The sequence below is a fragment of the Sparus aurata genome, chromosome 7 (genome assembly GCF_900880675.1).
Source record: "Sparus aurata chromosome 7, fSpaAur1.1, whole genome shotgun sequence".
Classification (NCBI taxonomy): domain Eukaryota; kingdom Metazoa; phylum Chordata; class Actinopteri; order Spariformes; family Sparidae; genus Sparus; species Sparus aurata.
In genome coordinates this window covers 27,298,059-27,318,009 of record NC_044193.1, presented here as the reverse complement: position 1 = coordinate 27,318,009, position 19,951 = coordinate 27,298,059, and the positions used below count along the sequence as shown (strand labels likewise).

General features: G+C 40.7%; 1 protein-coding gene across 5 annotated transcripts in view; it reads right to left on the bottom strand.

The window, feature by feature from the left end:
- Positions 1-19,951, bottom strand: part of LOC115585272 (vitamin D3 receptor A) — a 106,363-nt gene that overhangs the window by 67,114 nt on the left and 19,298 nt on the right. For 2 of the 5 annotated variants that reach the window (XM_030423536.1, XM_030423539.1), the window contains exons 1-2: positions 11,140-11,256; positions 10,073-10,226 (exon numbers count right to left, since the gene is read on the bottom strand). The exons of 1 other annotated variant lie outside the window; for it this stretch is intronic. Coding sequence is in view for 1 of the 4 variants with exons in the window: in XM_030423537.1 (XP_030279397.1) it covers positions 10,834-10,912 (79 nt within the window). In the remaining 3 variants the exon portion in view is untranslated. Of the gene's footprint in view, positions 1-10,072; positions 10,227-10,833; positions 11,104-11,139; positions 11,257-19,951 lie in introns of those variants that run through there. 2 more of the 5 variants (XM_030423540.1, XM_030423537.1) reach the window with 2 other exon arrangements.

Genomic DNA, 19,951 nt, shown 5'->3' with positions numbered 1-19,951 from the left:
AAAAACACCATCGAATCATTTAAATTGGCCCGAATAAAATGACTTAACGGCTTACCTGCTAGTCTACCTACGTAAGTTATTGTAACTGATAAACTGGGATTTCTGCAATTGAGTATTTCAGCATGTAACTTACTCTCGTCGGTTTCCCCAACTTTACCAACTCCAACTTTAAAAAAACAAGAATATGAAACCGGGAAGGAGCATGGAATCAGTGAACCTTATTCTCCTGCACTTCTCATTCCGTTCCTGTGTTCCCTGATAATGCAAAGTGGAGGTTGGCATGACATTTCGGAGGTGGGCAGGTTGCATCTCACACACACACACACACACACACACACACACACACACACACACACACACACACACACACACAGACAGAGCTTTGGGTACTACACTAGATTGACAAACACAAGGTAGTGAGGTACAGAGAAGGCACAGTGCAGACGAGGAATTACTGAGGTACCCACCTGTAATTATCACAGGGGTCGAATGCTCAGAATTATCAGAATATCTGAAAGTCTTATGAAGCCAATAAGATTTATAAATCAGTTTTGTATTTGAAAGGATGGACACACTGGTAGATCCATCAGAGTAAAATAGCTAAAATACACAAAAGCAGAAAGTGGGATGTAAAGTATGAGTCAAGCTTTTTCTTGGTTTAATAGATTTACAGAGAGGATATAGATTCCAGCTTTCAGGGAGCCAATTTTAGGACTTTCCAAGACATTTGTTATTCTACTGGGACCTGAGTTTAAGACCAATTATAAATCCAAATCGAGACATTAAGCTGTCAAATCTAGCTCGTCTACAGTTCATTGTGAAGCTATAAACAAACAGGATAAAAAGACAGACAGGAGGTTGTTAACAGATCTCCAGACTGAAACCCTTTATTCACATTTTCACCCATTTTGGAGGCAGCTTTGAGTGTTTAAAAATGCCAAGGAGTTAAAAAGGGAAGGGAGAGAGAGACAATTTTCACCAGGATAAATGTCTTGTTGTTTTTTGGTGTTCTTCCAAGTACTGGCACTGTACTGGTATCAGTGCTCCATGTGAGAAAAGTTATTCTAGAGCCCTGTTAAGGGACATGAAGTCCTGCTGAGTTTAAAACAGCAGACTAGATCCAGAATGAAACAGTGACTCAGTTCTGGACTTATCTGGACAGTCTATGTACAATAACATGATGAAAATGAAAATGTTTGTTTTTAAGACAGCAATGCATCATGCTGAATTTTTGCTGACAGCTGATATGCATATATTTGCTGTGTCTTTGTATGTGGGTGCATCTGCGCGTGTGTGTGGGAGGGAGGGAGCAAAAGTGTTACAGCTCTAAGCCAAAACATGCTTCGTCCTGTCCTGTGGGCTTTGGTCTGCTGTTCTTCATTTACACTGGATCCATGGGGTGTGCGTGTACACGTGTCAAAATAGATGCAAGTGAGCGGAAGGCAGTGATGCCTGAAATATTCATGCCAATAGTAATAAGGGATATTGACCCTGATTGCATTTGGAGCGCGTGTGTGCATGCAGCTGGGTGCCCCGTCATCTACAACACTTTTGGATGACTAACTGACCCACAAACGAGACCGGATGGGTGGAGCCTTCTGTGGGGGGCCTGTTAAGCTACAGCCAATCGCCCTAAGTGGGCTTGTCTCTCCGTCTCTATGCTACAGTAGCATCAGGAAAGAGAAAATGAGGAATGGAGGGGGAAAAAAAAGGCTGAGAAGGAGCCCCTTACACTGGGCCTCAACAGAAAGACACAGAAAGAGTAAGCAAGGAGACAGAAGCTGAATCCCATTTAAGAGTGTTTTATGTTCCCTCCTTACTCTGGGATAGTTCCCCGCAAGATCCAGAAATGTTAACACCCCCTTTATGGAAAATATAAATAAATGATGGCAATCACAAGATGACGTCATTTCCTTCGTATTTTTAAGTGTGTTCAAGCAGGGGGAAACAGTTTGCTCTCTAACAACAAGCATCTTGTTTCTCTTACCCTCATAAACAGAAATATAAAAATGTCAATTTATGGTTTCAGGGAGAGCTCCATTCTCGGAATTGAATTTATGTGCTCTCCAAATGATGACACATCTGACAGCATGTAGGGCTTACCACCTAAACCATCAAGGATCAGAAAAGAGCCCAAATGATTGGATGATTTATCACTTATTCTATAGTCGGCTGGATCCAGCTTCTTAATTTGAGGATTTACCGTTTCTCTTTTCCTTTCTTTCTGATAGTAAATAAAGTCTTTTGGTTCTGGACTGTTGGCAGGACAACATAAGCAATTTGAAGATGGTACTACGGGCTCTGGGATATTGTGTTAAGAATTTCTCACTTTTTTTCGACATTTTAGTAACAACACAAGTTAAAAGTTAGCAACAGCTATAAACTCTCTCTGTAGCACATCAGTTGCATTCTTTGCATACAATTAGTATTCATGAAATTTATCAAATATCTATAGATAAAGCAAAGCATGAACCACATCTTTCTGCTAACTGCTGAAAGATATGAAAACACACCATAGAGCTGAGAGACGCTGCAGATTCGGGTGATTATTCTCTCTAGGTTTGTCAGCACAAGCGACTCATTTCCTGTTAAAAGCAGTCATTTGATCCGCTGTCAACATGCATGTATTGATTACTGCTGCTTTGAGTCATAATCACGAGGCAAAAAATGCAGAGATTGTGCAGCAGTATCACACAGGAACAACTCACACACTTGACTGAAGGCTGAAGACTGAAAGTAAAGGGCACGCAGTCCCTCTTCTCTTATAGTCCACAGAGACGATTAAATACCTACACTGCTTCAAGTCCACAAGAGACCACTTCATGCATCTACACACATACACTCCTAGGTTTAATGAGTGGCTGCACTAATGAGCTAGTTGTGCTTTTAGTGTGGCAGTAAAAGACGTTAAAGTTAAGTCTCACATCAGTCTAATTAAAAGGCCTCAGTTTAAATCAATGGATAATGAATCTGATTCATTCACAAAGAAGGCAGTGATGGTATTAATGACTTTTGGCTGCTTACCGAAATATCTTTAGCGTTGAGTTTGGTAGTCTGATTCCAATTAAATCAAATCAAAGTCACCAAATGAGCTTTGTATTGTAGGAAACACAGGCAGACTTTGATGACTCCTTGGTAAAGGCCTGTGTTTGTGTCATAGGGGAAACGATGGGGTTTTTTGCTTGTTTGTGACACTAAAATTTCACAACTTTTTCACATGACTGTTCCAACATGTCATACAGCACAAGTTGTGCGAATAAAATTTGACCGGGTTGTATTTGCGACCCCAATGCCAAATTCCTAGGCCACCTCACTCGTTGAAACAGAAAGGTGATGAATAAACTACTCAGGCCTTGACAAAATCTTCCAGAAATCACTTTTTTTCCCCTTTAGAAGACTACATCAGGGACAGGCAATTGGCAAAAATCAACTGCAGATGGGCTGTTTTTTCTGCCAATTTAAATAACCAAAATTCAACCTTTGTATGTCAGCCTCATCAGCATGCAAACTGTAAAATGTGATGCACAAAATGAACCTCTAAAAAGCATAATTTGTGTGGTGGTGGGTGGCAACGGAAGCTTGATTCTCTAAACAGCCTGTGGCAGCACAAAGTCCTACGCTGATGAAGAACTTACTTCAGCGATCGAATGTAGCTTTAAAAAAATAAAAAAACATTATGCAGGGTAAGGGTTAGAAAGTGTTTTATCTATCAACAACTTCTTCGCTTGGCCACTTTAAACATTCAGCTTCTGAAGCAGGCATCTCACATGCATTAGAGCAGTAAGGAAGTGTCTGGGCCAATAAGATATGTTTGCGTCAGGCCTTTACTCTTCCATGTATTATTTTAGAACTTGGCATGGGATTACTGCCACCTAAACGCCAATCCAGATCTGCTGGCCAAGTTATCTCTGCAGAGACAGATTGATCGTGATTTTCGACTCTTGCTAAGCATTTAAGCCGTTCTCTGGCCACGTTAAGACCTGAACAGCTATGCTTAAGGAACAGTGGGCCTGTGCTTTCCCTTTAAGTCAACCTGACAGGTAAAATGTTACACGGCTGGTCAGCAGATATGTGCCTGAAGGGACTTGCTTGGTACAGCATTGCAAATATTCATCAGACTTACAAGCCAATTCAATTTGTATAGATTTTGCTGGATCGGTTAAGTTGAGGACTAGAGAAATATCCCTGTATTTGAGTATTTCAGGGTTAGGTGAAGGTTAAAACGAAACATTTGGTTAACCCTAACCCTAACTAACCCTGGGTGCATTAAATTGATAAATAATATCCTCAATTTAGTATGAGAAAAAACATACTGTTCACAGGGGGTCATGAAATAGTGATTGTCAGGGGTCTGTTTACAAAGTGCATGCATGTTTTAATGAAAATATTTTTATTTGACATTAATTATCAGAAATCAAACCACAAGAGACGGCTTAGTGATTCTAATTATATTTTCTCTCAGCCTTAATTGTAAGTTCAGACAATTCCTATTAGCCACATCATCTTACATTTCCAATATTTTGCCATATGGGAATGGAACCTTCACCACTGGCACAGGTCGTGTTGTGCTAACCTAAACACAACATTCTGCATGAACCATGTGAACTCTTTGTTCTATGCTATTTTTTACCACCACAGAGTCATTCATATGTTGAACCCTGAGAACTTTTAATTCTATAAGCACTATTTGTATGGTAGCCTGTGACCTCAAACTGTGAGGTGAGTTGCTATTGACGTTTATCTCACTGAGCCCCTTAGGGGCTTCAAACAAGACCTAATCACACCAGCCACAACAGCAGAGCCTCCACTGCATTTATGTTGTAGCTACACAATTACCTCTCATAAGGAATCCATTAGCCCCTGTTCACATTTAGAGGGCAGAGGGGGGGGGGGATGACTGACGCTGCGGGTATAAAGGAATAAAAAAAGAGCAATCCGTGACATGTGTATGTCACAAAGCAGATTGTTTTCCTCCTCTCTGATGCCGATTTATTCAACAAAATCGTGATTGAACCTCTGGCCAACTCATTCAAACTTTTAATTCTGTTATTGCAAACACCTGGTGTCTGGTAGCTCTTTCCTGGGGGAGACCTCTACCACACAGGGAGTGATTTGTTTTGTTTAACAGACAAAGGGAAAATTCAAGAGAAAAGACAACAGAGTACCGAGCTGTTTGAATGACAGGAGAACTCAGAAGTGCAGACATAATGCGTCAATAAGCACTTCCAACAATAAATGGAGACAAACAAAAAAAATAAGGGGGAGATTATTGCTACTGTCATCTCATAATTTCCCAGTCTGGGATCATTAAAGTAATTCTATCTATCTATCTATCTATCTATCTATCTATCTATCTATCTATCTATGTGCAACTCAATAAATCTGTAACTATATGGCATAGTACTAGGCATGGTCATATCTTCTCTGATAGGGGTGCAGGAAGTGAGAAATCTTTGATAGATTATTATTTTGCTCACGGTTGTCTGTGAAACACATTATGGGAGAGGTTCCATCCCTGAAGATCAGCATCAGAGACAATACATGCATATTTAATGGATCGCCATTGGCTAAAATAAATATGATCATATTCTGATGTAGTGTGTTTTGTTCAACACAGCCTGTTAGTGCTGTAGCACTGCACTGCTTTGAGATAGCCTGGTTCTACAGTGTAAGATGAGAGTGAATATTAAAGGTTTAGGTTAAACATTATTTGGGTGCAGCAGGGACTGACTCTGAGTTCTGACACTGAGGTTGGCAATATTCATACTGACACCAACAAATCTGTTATCTCTCCTTGCTTCTTACTAACCAACAGCACTGTGCCAAAACACACAAGTAGTAACTTTGACTGTTGCTTCTGCTGGTTTTTTTGTCAAACCCTAAATGTCAGATAGATATTCAAACAACAATTTGGTGAAAAGAAGTATCAGCTCAGTCTCGGCATCAATACCAAGCTGTTTTCAAACATCATTTAGCTCAGTCAGAGCCTCTTTGACAAGGGATTGTAACAATCACACATCTGACAGAAGAGCAGATTAAACTGGAATCAGTATCCAAATATTTGTATGAACTTTGAAAACCCCTATCTACAGTGTTGATTCAGGACTGAGACCGGGCCAAACCCTCATCAAAGCCAGCCACATAAATAAAATCACTGGCATCAACACACCCCCAAACAATCGCAAACTGTTGTTGGACATCATCAACAGGCAACACTATTACCCATCTGCACAGACCTAGCACATACTCACCACTACACTTGGTAATAATGTACTCTATAGATATTGACAGGGTCTACACACTTCAGCCCCAAATCCCACTCCTGATGCTTAATGTAGTAAGGCCAACAATAAAAATCAGCAGTGTCTGTATTAGCAATAAAACAACATATACCAGTGAAGCAATCAAAATTGCACAAATGTTAACAAAAACTTTGATTTTTCAAGTATTTGATTTGAAAAGAACGAGTTTGATTTTTTCTTGTGACACATCTGTAATCACAAAGGTGCCTGAAAAACAGAGAAGAGTAGAAAGCAGTATACAATCTATGTCATCTGACTTCATCCATTAAAAATAAAAAAGTCTTCAATAATCAATCAAGTGAGACAGCTTGTTTCTTTCTCATCTCTGTTGAGAGTTGCACATGTACAGTGCCATTTAGGCTGCAGCTTAGGATCTGGTACTGACAAGGTAGCCACTGATAATATCACAGTGGTTACTTTTTAAATAGTTTTTACTTCAGTATATCTTTCAAACTCACCGCTGACTGAAAGATGTTCAAGCGCTGCTTGTACAGAGACAGCTGGATAAATATTAACAAGCCAGTTCCCTTAACTTTAACATTAGGCCTGAAAAGGAGTGAAAATTACCGTGTTCACCCAGGTGTTGAGTTTTTATCACCGCCAATCGACACTAGACTTGATAAATACTCATGACTGTTGCAGATTCATTTGATGCATGAATGCGGATTGTATCCATTCTCATTAAAAACAAAAGCCAGATTTAAGTGAGTGTGAGTGGCTTTTTTCTCAAGAGTAGAAAGGGCTTGTTGTATCAACCTTTTATTAAAAAGTCGATTTTTTATGCCCTTAATGTAGGTAACATTTCTTAACTGCTGCTTGGACAAACAAGTATTTTTATAGACCAAACAAAAATTAACAATTATGATAATCACCAGATGTATCCATAGTTACAATAACTTTTAGCTGCAGCTATACTAGTCTCCTAACTGTAATGATCAGGACATCCTACGGCTCAAGACCTAAACTGTCAATCCATATCAGGGCACATACTCATCTTAGGTATGATAACGCATTCGATCTTAAACATCTGCTCCCAAGATCACTTGTGACATATGTGATGACCAAGCTGAAAAGTCTTCAAAGAATCAGCTCCAACTTTAAGCTCAGTGAACTAAATGAAAACAGAGGAGTCATTTTACTCAAAGAAACAAAGTCTGTAAGTGTGCAGACCCTTAGGTATTTGTGAAAATCTGTGAGTGTGAGTGTGTGTGAGTGTGTGTGTGTGTGTGTGTGTGTGTGTGTGTGTGTGTGTGTGTGTGTGTATCTGTGCACACACATGCATTCCATATTGCCGGGAATTAGCGTACATTTCAAAATAGTGTGCTGCACCTTGAGGCCTCCATGCATCTGTTATCATTTTACAACCTGCCTGTAACTCAGCAGAGTACAAACCTCCTGAGCACAATGTGCTCCACTAAGCACCTCATTATAGAAAAAGGCCTTTTGTATCCCACTGAGGTAATAGGTGGGTGGGAGGATCCTTTAGATGAAGGAATCAACACAGCAAAGTGATTGCCCTTTCAAGACCATACCTCTCCACTTCCAGCTATTTCTAGATGCACAAAACTGTGATAAATTGGATGTCAGCTCTACGGAATCGGTACATGATGTAAGATCTCTCAGCTGGTGACACTGAGAAACATACTGTAGGACTGTGATTGGTCCGCTCAGAACGTCATTTCCGGGAGTTGCTTTTCCGGTCAACAGTATGACAGCATTTGTTGTTCAATATCCACGAGCTCCATCTCCAAAAACACCCGCTCCATCTCAGTTGCCATTGTTTACTGTCTGACTGGAAGAAAACCAAGGAATCCGATGTGAACCCCCCGAAACCAAACAAAGACACAACCACACCCCCCTAGCGGCTTGGCGGTGAATTGCAGAACAACGCGTTCCCTTGACGCAGAACTTCGAATGCTCAATGACGGCGTAGGGTCGACGACGTAGCTACGCCGTCGCCGCGACGCAGAAGCATAAACCAGGCTTAAGAGTTACATGTTTTTGGTCCAACAGTGGCGGGAAGTAAGTGGTCATTGACTCAAGTTATTGCAGGGTGAAGTACAGAGTGTTTACTCACAATGTAGGAGAGCAGCAGCCCAGTAAAATCACAATGTGCCAAAACAAGGCGAAAACAAGCAAACATACAAATAGAGCCACGCAGCTTTAGTGTGCAAAATAGCACACTACGTTCTTCAATTAATTCAATGTTACATTTTTTAATTTCTGAAATGCTGTTTCATCAAATCGACATTCTACAAGGTACATTATCTTTCATCATATCCAGGCAACAGTACAAAGGAGACTGGAACAGTCCCTGTGATTCCAGCTCTGTACTACACACAGCATTACAGCTAGAAGGTCTTACAAAAAATCCAACAGTAAATATTACTGTTTTCAATACCATCATCAATGCCACTGCGAAAGACTGACACAACATTGAGGGCACACAATTTGTGATTCCTCTGAAAAGATAAATACATGAAGGCCATGCCAGTTCAATGACCACAACCTTTCTTTTCTTGGCTAGTAGCAGTGAACTGCAGAAAGACTGTAGTAAACATTAAATATGCCAATTTTAGAAACGTTTGTTTTTTTCTTTATGGATTAGCCCTTGAAGGCGATGTGCCATTGGACAGAAGAGAGCAAAAAAGCTCAGCAGTTTTCAATACAGAAAATAGTATTGAAACCAATTCAACTATAATCAAAAATCCGTTTAATTTCTTCCTTTCTCAGCTCGACTCTTAGCCTGAGCTGAAACACTCCTAAAAATCCATTATGTCCATACTCGAGCTAATAACACTCTTTCAACAAGATTTAGATAATTACCCATTCTTATTCAAATCTGGACTGATGTCTTTCTTCTTACTTTAACACTTGTGCTGGCTGAACATTCACTTCACACATTAAGGATTAATAATGCCACAACAGTTCCACAACAGCAAGAGTGTTACAGAATGAACAAAAATATCGAATGGTGCCTCTCCTCAACACTCCTGTTGTACTCCGGACAACTTGGAAGTTCTCATTATCTAATAATAAACATGCAGGGTGCCAAACAATATAGAATAACTTATCAGCACACTGTCTAAATCATGTCTAAGGTTGTCCTAAGAGTCACACAACAGCATGTTCTCTAACTGACTGAAGTCTGTCCGGGTCCATTCTACTCCAGTCCAGCTCCATGCAAATGTGTCCCTTTGTCTTCCCCGCCTGCAGAGAGGAGCAGCCTCCTCCACATCTCAGTCCCTCTGACAACATGCAGGACGGAAGGCGTGCAACACCTCCGTACACTACTGAAAAACCACATCACAACATCAGCCAGTCAGTCTGCACACTGACACACACTAAACAGGAAAAAAAAAAAAAAAAAAGAGAGAAAACACGGTGATTAAATGCAGTATAAAAGCCTCCTATTGGGTTTATTTTCCTATCGGCGTTTTTTGGATTTGCAGGGATTTGCGCACTGGCCCTGCTGCAGGCAGGCAGGCATACACATGTGGAATGTGGAGGGAAGCACCCGCCTTTAACAATAACACCATACACAAAACATAACCGGGGACGAGGCTAGCGTAGAAGTTTGTGCTGAAATGTGTGAAATCAATCTGCAATGTGAAATGCCATGTGGCCTCCGCGCACGTCAACACGGTATAGCAAGGGAACAAAGAGAGAAGCTGCACAATCTTTATTGCGGCTAGCTTCCAGCATCTCATGCTAACCGACTCTTCGGTGCGTCCCTGTCACAAAACCAAGCTAAGTGGATTCACTCTTACCTGATGTGGCATATCAACCTTCACTTCGAGCAGTAGCAGAGGGGGCCCGAAATGTAGGAGCCAGGTCGCCGAATTTCCCGAGCCAGTGGAGTTGAAGGCGGCTTTTTAACAATTTCCCCCACGCCGAAAAACTTTTCCTCCGTATAAAACCAAACTGTCAACAGAGAAGAAAGGAGGAATGATGAGGCAGGGCTACCTAACGGTCAGTCGGGGGGCTGGGGATTGGGTAACGTTAGAGCCTCGATGACGTCCCGTTATTTCTTGCAGGGACACTCTGTTACGCCAAACGTCATTCAATAAATCTGGCAGCGAGACAGTTGCCTCGCTCAGACAGAGGTAAACACTTTTGGGAACAAGACTTAGACCTTCGGAGAATCACTTACGGGACTTCTGGGGCATTCGGCACACGAGTTACACATAATGCAGCACTTAACCCACACAGCTTTAAAGTTGTATAATTGTTCGCACCGCTTGCTGCCGTCCTCGCAGGGAGCATGAATTAAATGTTAGAATGTGAACTCGGTTAAAGGAGTAGAGGAGGAATAATACTTCATACGTCTGAAGTCATGTTCCGTGGGGTTTGTACGTTTGCCAACACGCACGGCCATATTCAATTGCCACATTTTTAAAAGGGGTTTCGTCGTCCCCTTTTGTCCACACATAAACGGACAGGCACTGGCTAACAAAAAAAAAAAAAAAAAAAAAAAAAGCCAGCGGTGCCAGCAGTTACAAAACGAACACGTCCTTCAATACTCACACACCGTGGGTGTAATAGCGACAGTGGAATTGCCTCTCTACGTGACAGTACGCCTGTGGGCTGACTGTTTGTGTCAGCGGCATGTCAAAATATTGCAGCCCGCTGGAAAGCCATAACAACAGCTAGCGCTACGTTAACACAAGCACACTTTACTGGCCTCAAACGTGCGCGTGTGCCTCTCGGCCCGAAAGCACTTCTCAGCAAAATGTAACCGAGAGAGAGCAAAAAACTATAATGCTAATGCAGCGCTGTGCCACCCTTCACTACACGAAACCCTACCAAAGGTACAGGAACGAGTGTAATAACTTACATTAGTCCATGCGAAGAGAAACGTAAGCACACGCTGTGTTAGTCCAGTTTTTTAGATCTGTATCAACATAGATGGACTGCACTTCTCCATAGTCCCGCCCCCACGGTTTACCAGCAGGCATATCTATACATATATATAATCGCCTCAGTGTCCAATCACAGCTCTCCACTCTGGAGTAGTGTCTGCTCCCATTGGTCGACACGCGGATCAGTCTCCGGCTGACTCTCCAGCTGTCTCCTCACCATATAGGGGTGTGTCGTGACGTAGCAGGCAGCCTGATAGGTGGTAAACAATTTCGTTAAAAATAATAGATAATAAAAATAAATACAAAATATGTAAATAGACATATTCAAAATAAAGATGCGAGTCGTATTCCCGAATCTGAGACGTTCAGTGAGTTTACTTTCCTGCATTTATGGAAACTGGAGAGTTGGTGAGAAATGTCACAAGAATCTTTATAATTTGTTCATGCATTGAGTGTGAAAATATGTGCATTAGCAATGTTGACACTGAATGCAAAATGGTCTATCTAACTCCACATTTCTCATCATGAATGATTAATGATTTACCTATACATAATATATGAAAGTTCCAGCATCCTCTTTTCTCTCTTTCTGATCTCTCTGCCCTGGAAACTGGTGGTAACTGATAGTGTGTACACATAGCAAGAACATAAGAGGTCAGCGAAAATATTTTCACCAGCCACCACGATCTAAACTATCTCTAAATGTGGAGACACAGCAGAGCTAATCTGTACTTGGAAGAATAAATTAGTGGCAAAGATAGGGACCTGAAGTGTTATACTATGTATCCCCTGGGGGGGGGGGTTATTATAGCACTTCAATCACCACGCTACCCACTCTGTAATTAGGAATCATTCTCGTCTTATATGTCTTGTCATTTCCTTGGATGGGCCATGCAGTGCAGGGTGCCAGCCTGGAGGAGTTGGACTATGGTGTCTTTTTTTATCGAGGGCACATAACTGAACTTCAGGCCATGTGGCTGTTGCAAAGATCCAACTCATAACCTCTAAGTATAATTAAGGATCGTGTTGGCAACATTCTAATCAGAGATTCATAACTTGTCATTTGTTCCAGGCACTGATACAACACTAGAAACAGTACATAAGCCCCTTTCTTACAGATGAAAAAAGGCAACTTGATGCCTGATTATGTGTGGCTTTGAGCTCTCTGTGAAAGGATTAGGGTGTTTCAAAGTTTGTTTTCTGCGCTGTTAAAAGGAGCTTTTGAAAAGCTAGTCTTTTCTCGTCATGTGATTCAAGACATGTTGTTATACATGTTGAGAAACAACTATGTCCTCATGTGGATCACATGCCTGGCTTTTTATACTATACTATTCTATACTAAACTACTATTCTGTACCATACTATAAAATACTATAAATCACTGTTAAATACTATATATCATACTATACTATTTTATACTGTTCAATGCTATACTATACTATACTATACTATACTATACTATACTATACAATTCATACTATTCTATAATTCATACTATTCTATACTATACTATACATTACTGTTAAATACTATACCATACTATACTATACTATACTATACAATTCATACTATTCTATAATTCATACTATTCTATACTATACTATACATTACTGTTAAATACTATACTATACTATACTATACCATACCATCTGCTGTTCCACAATAATATATGCCATACTGTTCCATACCATATGAAGCTATGCTGTACTATACTATATTATTACACTCTGTGTTACATCAATATTATTGTGGTAGCAGAAATCGAAGAGGCAAGTAAATTAAATGTGCACATGAAACTAAAATGGGCAGAATGACTTGATACCACACAAAGTGTGTGTGAGAGATATTGTTGAAACAACCCTTTCTCCTCTATTTCCCCCCTCAGGTTCTTCCATGAGAAGACTGTCGCCCTCAGGCTCTACAGTTATCTCCCTTTAGGCTGATTTAACTGTTTTCAACCATTATGATGCTAATCCTGTAAGATGTTTTGAGAAGTGCTTTAACATAATTGGTTATGGGCACGTATAGTCATACAACGGTGTATATGGGGTGTGACAAAGATCAATCAACCGTTGTAACTCCAATAAATGCATAAATCCCATTTAAAACAGTGCGACTCTGTGCAGCTCAGACCTGCCTGTGCCCTCAAAATCCTGTAACACCTTTCCTTTCTCTGTGTTTAAAGCCCCCATTGTAAACATCACACTTCAGAAGTACAATTCAGCATAAATCAGTGTTGACAATCTATGCAAAAAGAAACTGTAACTGTATGTGTATGTACATATATACTGTCTTTTAACTTGTATGCATGCATTATATTTTTCCTTGCGGGCTGCTTGTGTGTGCATGTGCTGGAATCTAGGCCATCCCTTGTGGCTTTGTGTCTGAGAGGCGGATCAGCCTATATGAGGGGCAGCCAGGCATATGGGCGTGTTTGTGTTGGGGCATGCGCACGTAGGACTTCATCTTCCTCTGTGTGTGTAGGAGCCAGAGAGAGAGTATAGTGTGAGGTGCCTTGGTTTTCTAGGGGTGTTTCCACTGTGCAAACACGCCACAGCGTATTAGGTACAGGAGACACTCACTTAGATTGCACACACACACACACACACACACACACACACACACACACACACACAGACGCACACACACTTTCTTTGTTGCTTTCTCTTCCTCACTATCTTCCTTCCTAGAGCCCAGAATCTCTCCATCTCACTTCAACGCCCCCACTCCCCACCTCCAAACCAACAAACACATGCATATACACACCACTTTCTCTCCCACTCACAGGGTGAGTCTAGGAAACAGCTGGAAAAGCAAATAGTCGCAAGCAGGCCGAGCCCTGGCCCACTGGCTCTCACACATGACTGGACCTTTACTTAGATGAATGCAGTCCTCACACTGATTTTTCAGCTGCAGTCGGAAAGCACAAGGAGCAGCGCAATTGCACAAACCTAAAGGAATGCTGCAGCAGTTGGCAAACACACTCTTTGATCAACTTGGCAGTGTGCGGCGAGAAGATTGGTAGCAGCGTCACCCTCGTGTGCCACAAGTTTCTCAGGGATATTTTGGCAGCCGCGGCCACACAGAGGATCTCACAGTCCAGGGAGGGAGTTGTCTCACTAACAACCGGGCCTTTCCTCCGTGGCATGCTCCTCGGCTCTGCCTCGTCCTCCAACTCCTCAACAATGTCATCATCAGCTTCCAACGTCAATAAACTCGACCCATATTCACAACATATTAGCTGCATTCCTTCCGATCAGACATGATGGAATTTGATAGCTGAGCATAACTGGAACACAGGGTCAGTAAGTCAGTACTGTGCTGTGCAATACTGTGCGCTGCACCTACAGTAAGTCCCGTTTTCAGCGGAAGCTGCGTTTCTATGGACTAATGATCAGAATAAAAATGCCTCGTGCAAAAACCACCTCAGTTGGATAATTCCGATTGGAATTATTTCATTGGAGTTGAGAGGAGTGATGTAAACCTTTGATAATGTGATCAATATGGAAATATAATCATGTAGGCCAAATCCTTAATCTGATCCGTTCTCTCTGGTTGGAATAAATCTGTTCTATTTTTTACTTGTTTTCTCTACATAGGAGTCAAATGAGGTGACATGAATGAGTTTCAGGGAGGGACAGATATATTGCAAATGTACTGACATAACAACACACTTGTACTGGAAGACCTATCACTAAGGAGTATCACTCACAACAACAGAATATCATTTTTTGTAGTTGGTCTGCCCGTTGTTGCCAGGACAACTTATTGTTGCCGGCAAATTGATATTACTTGATATTACTAGTCTTGAGGTTGTAAAGTTGTACAAAAGTTCTGTCCAAAAAACTATAGCTTTGTCAAAAGTGTACAAGCCGAATTTACAAGAAGTTCATTCTTAATTGCAAGTCAACATGTTATGCCTAGTGTTAAATGTGTACATTTGCTGATTTGCTTAAAAGATATATAATTATATGCTTTTAAAAAAGGGGATTTGCTATAGTGGGCTCCCCGTGGACCAGAACAAACCAAGTTCCATTCAAAAAACACTTTATAGATTTCTGTGCCTTATCCATTGATGTACAGTATATCAGCAGATTAGACATTTAATAGTGGGCCAAGCTCCTATGCACATGTAAAAAAAATAAATAAAATAATAATAATAATATATATACATATATATATATGTATACACATCATATTCTGCTTTCTACATCATATTGGATCACTTTATTCAGCATCCATGTAACAGTTAGGTTCGAGTCTTTAATCGGAATGATTTCAATCAGGTTGAAAAAATATTTGATTAAAATCCATAGGATGTTGTGATTTCATGAGTAGTGTTCCAGTGCTGTTTACATTTGTATTTTGTAATTGCTGACATGCATATGAAAGTAAATTAAATTGTTTATTAAATGATTTTATCACTGTAGATTTATGAACTTCTATTCTATTACTACTATCTATTCTAAAAACACAGTTAAAAGTATTTCACATGCAAAACAAATATAGATGGGATCTCACAAAATGAACAGAACATATGGATGATACTGAAGGCGGCTCTGTATTCAAAAGGGTAAGAGCACACTACTCATGCCTACATCACACCCTCCATAATTCCCCTCCTACTTATCCGGCCCTCCTGTCTTCTGCTTGGGAGTACATCAAAATGCCAGAAAATGTGTTGGACAGGTTTCAAGAATGTGGAATGTAACGCATTCAGCTTATGACAGAGCACCCTACAGAAACAGAGGCACCTTGCTACAACCTGCCATTCCAACCGGTCAAACAGGCAAGCAAGCTTGTGGCTGTATGGTCCATCATTTAGGTGGAGCGATTCTTGAGGAACAGTTGATTGTTGAACAAACCCGGGAAAGAGACTCACAATAAACTATCCTTCTTCAGAGTCACTCATTCAACTTTCAAACCCAAAGGAGAATTTTGTCCGCGCACAAGCAGACATCACCTGTTAACACCTAGAACATCTGCACCTGTTGTTCATTACACTTTTATTTGATCTTTTCTGTTAGCTCATGTTCTTGTTTTGAAAATATTTCTTTACACAAATTATTCAGCTGTTTTTTTTCTTCATTTTTTTCTTTTTCTTGTTTTTTGTCTTCTTGATTTTATGTTTTTTTAATGTAATTTATTTTTTCATAATTTTACATATAATCAATAATTGGCAGCCTGATCTGTTAATATATTCTATTTATATACTTTTCTCACTCAGGTAACCTTCAGGAATGTTTTCTTTGATTTCTACTTTTTCTGTGTATGAAATGCCAAAGAACTAATTCGGTTTAATGTCTTTCCTGTTTCTAGGGACACATGTGTGAAAGATATTTCCTGAGGAAGTCCTGCGGCACTAAATGCGTCACCTGCGTCGATGACACATTGCGCCGCGTTTGTGTTCACTGCCTCTAAAGCTCATTTTATTTGTGCGCCATCTGAGCAATTAAATATGTTTGCTTTTGCATTCAAGTGAATTCCACTTTTCTTTTGCTGTCGGTCCAAAATCAAATCCAAGTAAATACCAGCACATGTTGTGTTGCATCCACTTGGCTGAGGGGGAAATATATTTGATGGATTATTTCCACTCATTTCAGCTCTTCAGGAAGCGCTTAATGTGAAGTGGCTGGGCTGCGGAGAGGATACACACCAAGCGCCGACACTTCCAGCCAGATTGAATGCAGTGGCTCACTGCACAGCCATAAATCAGCTCTATCATAATACACCACCTGTGTATAGCAAGTGTCAGCAAAAATAGTTTCCACCAGTGTTCCTGTACTGAGAAAAAGAAAATAGTGTTTTCAGTGAAAAGAAGAAATAGAAGAATGTACTCATTTTCTGTTTCTCAGACTAAAGGAATTTATTGTGGGCCTTTTTCTGGGAAAATTTTTATACAACCCATGGGTATGTGAAACACCTGACAAAGGGCCCAGAGTAGACATTAATATTTTATAACAGGTCACGAGCCAAAAAGACTGAGAAGCTCTGGTTTAATATCTGGAAACGCAGAAAAATTGTTACTAATATAACTTTTTTCCTTGTAAAAATCTTAAGATGAAAAGTAACCAGTACTTGTAGCTTTAACATAAATGTAGTGGAGTAAAAATGTTACAAGAGTTCCCTTTCAAGTGTAGTGTAAAGAAAGTGTTAAGCATAAATTGGAACTGGTCAGATAAAGTAAAAGTACCTTAAAGCTGCCACAGGGTACTTTCATTTTGTGCGGAATCTGGCGACCCCTGTGGACAAAAGCGGCATTAAAGTGTCACCACCTACCGACGTAAAGATCTTCATCTAGCATGTGCATGTATTTCTTTTGAAAGCACATGAAAAAAAGATGCAAACTATTTTTGATAATATTTGTCTTGTTGGCAGCTTATATTGTGACAAGGTAATGTATCTATTTCAATAGCTGTATTATGATGATGGTGAAACAAAGTCAACTTTTTATTAGTGCCGTAGCACTAGACTACAGAGCAGTATACTTTGGAGGGTAACTCTACTAGTTGTGTGTTTATGTGTTTATGTGAAAAAAAAGTGTAAAGCCTTTTGTGGCTCCACAGGAAGCTGCATGTAATCTGATAACTTACCTCCAGTTGCATTATGGGCATCGAAGGCAGCAGGTCTTTGAAAAGGTCCACTGGTCCAACATTGGACTCCTTTAACACTGTTGGGCTCATGATAGTCAGTTAAAAAAACAAATGATCAAAATCAATACAGCACCAGCGATATCACCTCTTTTTTTTCTTTTTTTATTCAACACATTCTTATTCTTTCTCAAAACCTGGCACCTACAATACCCACAATCCAATGCAGCCACTGAACGACATCACTGGAGGCAATTTATAAGATCACACGCAGCTTCCCCTTGAGCCACAAAAGGCTTTATTCTACCTTTCTGACATATGCAGTACTCCCCAAGACCTGTGTTTGAATATGTTGGAGTTATCCTATCAGTTCTTATATCAAATGTTTTAATAACTAATAATAACTATATAGAAATGGCTTTTGGCATAATGGTGGCGTTTGCTGATGAAGTTCATAAACAGGCATCAATATCAAAGATGAGGTCCAATAACTAGTTAAAAGTTATAGGTAGCAGTTTAAAATTGTAGTTCAGTACATTTGCTATATTAACTATATTTATCTAATGCTTTAATCAGATTTGGTTTTGACTTGTTTATTCATATCAGCAAGTGAAATATCAGCAAATAATGAATTCAAGTGACTTTAATCGCAACAAAAGCAAAGATATATATATATATATATATATATATATATATATATATATATATATAACAATGGACACAACCAGACACATGCAAATATAAAATACCAAGATCAGTTTGCAGTCAATTGATTGGGCACATGTTTTCAAAATAGAGGTTGTGGAAATCCTCAAGTTAAGAGCCCTCGCAACAAAGCCGAAGTCCAGTCCGAGCTGTTACGACTCTTTTATGGCCACCATCATTTAGAGGTTTTTATAACACGCTGACAGATGGAGGAGAAAAGTTTCTGGGTGGGGAGAGTTGAGGGATGGGAAGGCAGAGAAGAGAGAGCCTGCACGCCGCGGACCGATGAGACAATAGGCTGCCGCGTCACCATTCGACAGCCCTGATCAATGTCGAGCTGTTGCACAACACCAAACCCCCCTCTGCTTTTGTCTCACTCTCTTGCTTCACTTCTTGCTGGCCCACATGCTTTCCCTCCTGCTCACTCAGCAGCAGAAGTGGTTCAGTGAAAACGGGACGCATGGAAAAACTGCAACAGTTTGATGTTTTGAACGGGCGAAATGAAGCCAGAAACAGGTTATTTAATCAGCGTTCAAATAGTTCCTTGTGTGTCCCCTCATTTTTGATACCAAAGCTAGTATTTTTCTCTACACATTTTCTCTCATATGGATACCGACTAAGAGGAAAATGACAATGCATACAACGGGTCTCCCTTGTATGTTCTTGGCTTGCTGTTGTCATTCCTTCCCCCCCCCCCCTCCCCGGTCTACCCCGTCACCCTCCCTCAGCTCCCCCATGACCTCTGCCCCAGTGGGATTCATCACGAGTGGCAAAGACAAAGCCCAAAATCTTCAAGTGAATCTGCCCGTGTTTGGAAACACTGAAGATCCCCCTCCCCACAACAAACACTTCGGAGCAGACGTCTGGAAACACAGTCGAAATTCCAGTCTAATTGCTCGGATCCTCCGCAGTCAGACGTCTTTGAACACACATCACCCTTCTGAAGTCATCCCTCACCGCTGGACTCGATTCCATGTTTCATGTAACGCTCCGCCAGCGCCGCGTCACGCCCCAAAATGGATCCCGACATGACAGGAGTTTGTCCACAGTTGCGACGCGCTTTCTCACGAGGATCCACAGCCAGAACAAGCCCGACAACTGCTGCTATGATATAAACTCCATGTATAAAAGATGAGGATTTGCCTTTTTATAACACGGAGGGAGCAGAGCTGCCCGCCTGGGTAAGACTTTCCTTTTTACTGAGTGCATTTCTCGCCCCCACCCATTTTTTTTAGATCTTTTGTGGCATTTTTGTCCCTTTTTTTTTTTGATTCAGTTTCAGTGAACTATGAAATCATACACTTTCACGCCACGCTGGCAGTTTCCTACCGCCGAGATTTCTGTTTTTTATGAAGTGCACCACACGTCCCACACTGATTCCCTACGGCCCGGAGACTGGCAGGGAGGAGGACGGTGCCAGTGTCCCTTCAACTGGTCTACCTTCAACCTAGCACTTTTGACTACAATATTTTTTTTTGTGGCTCAGGTCGGT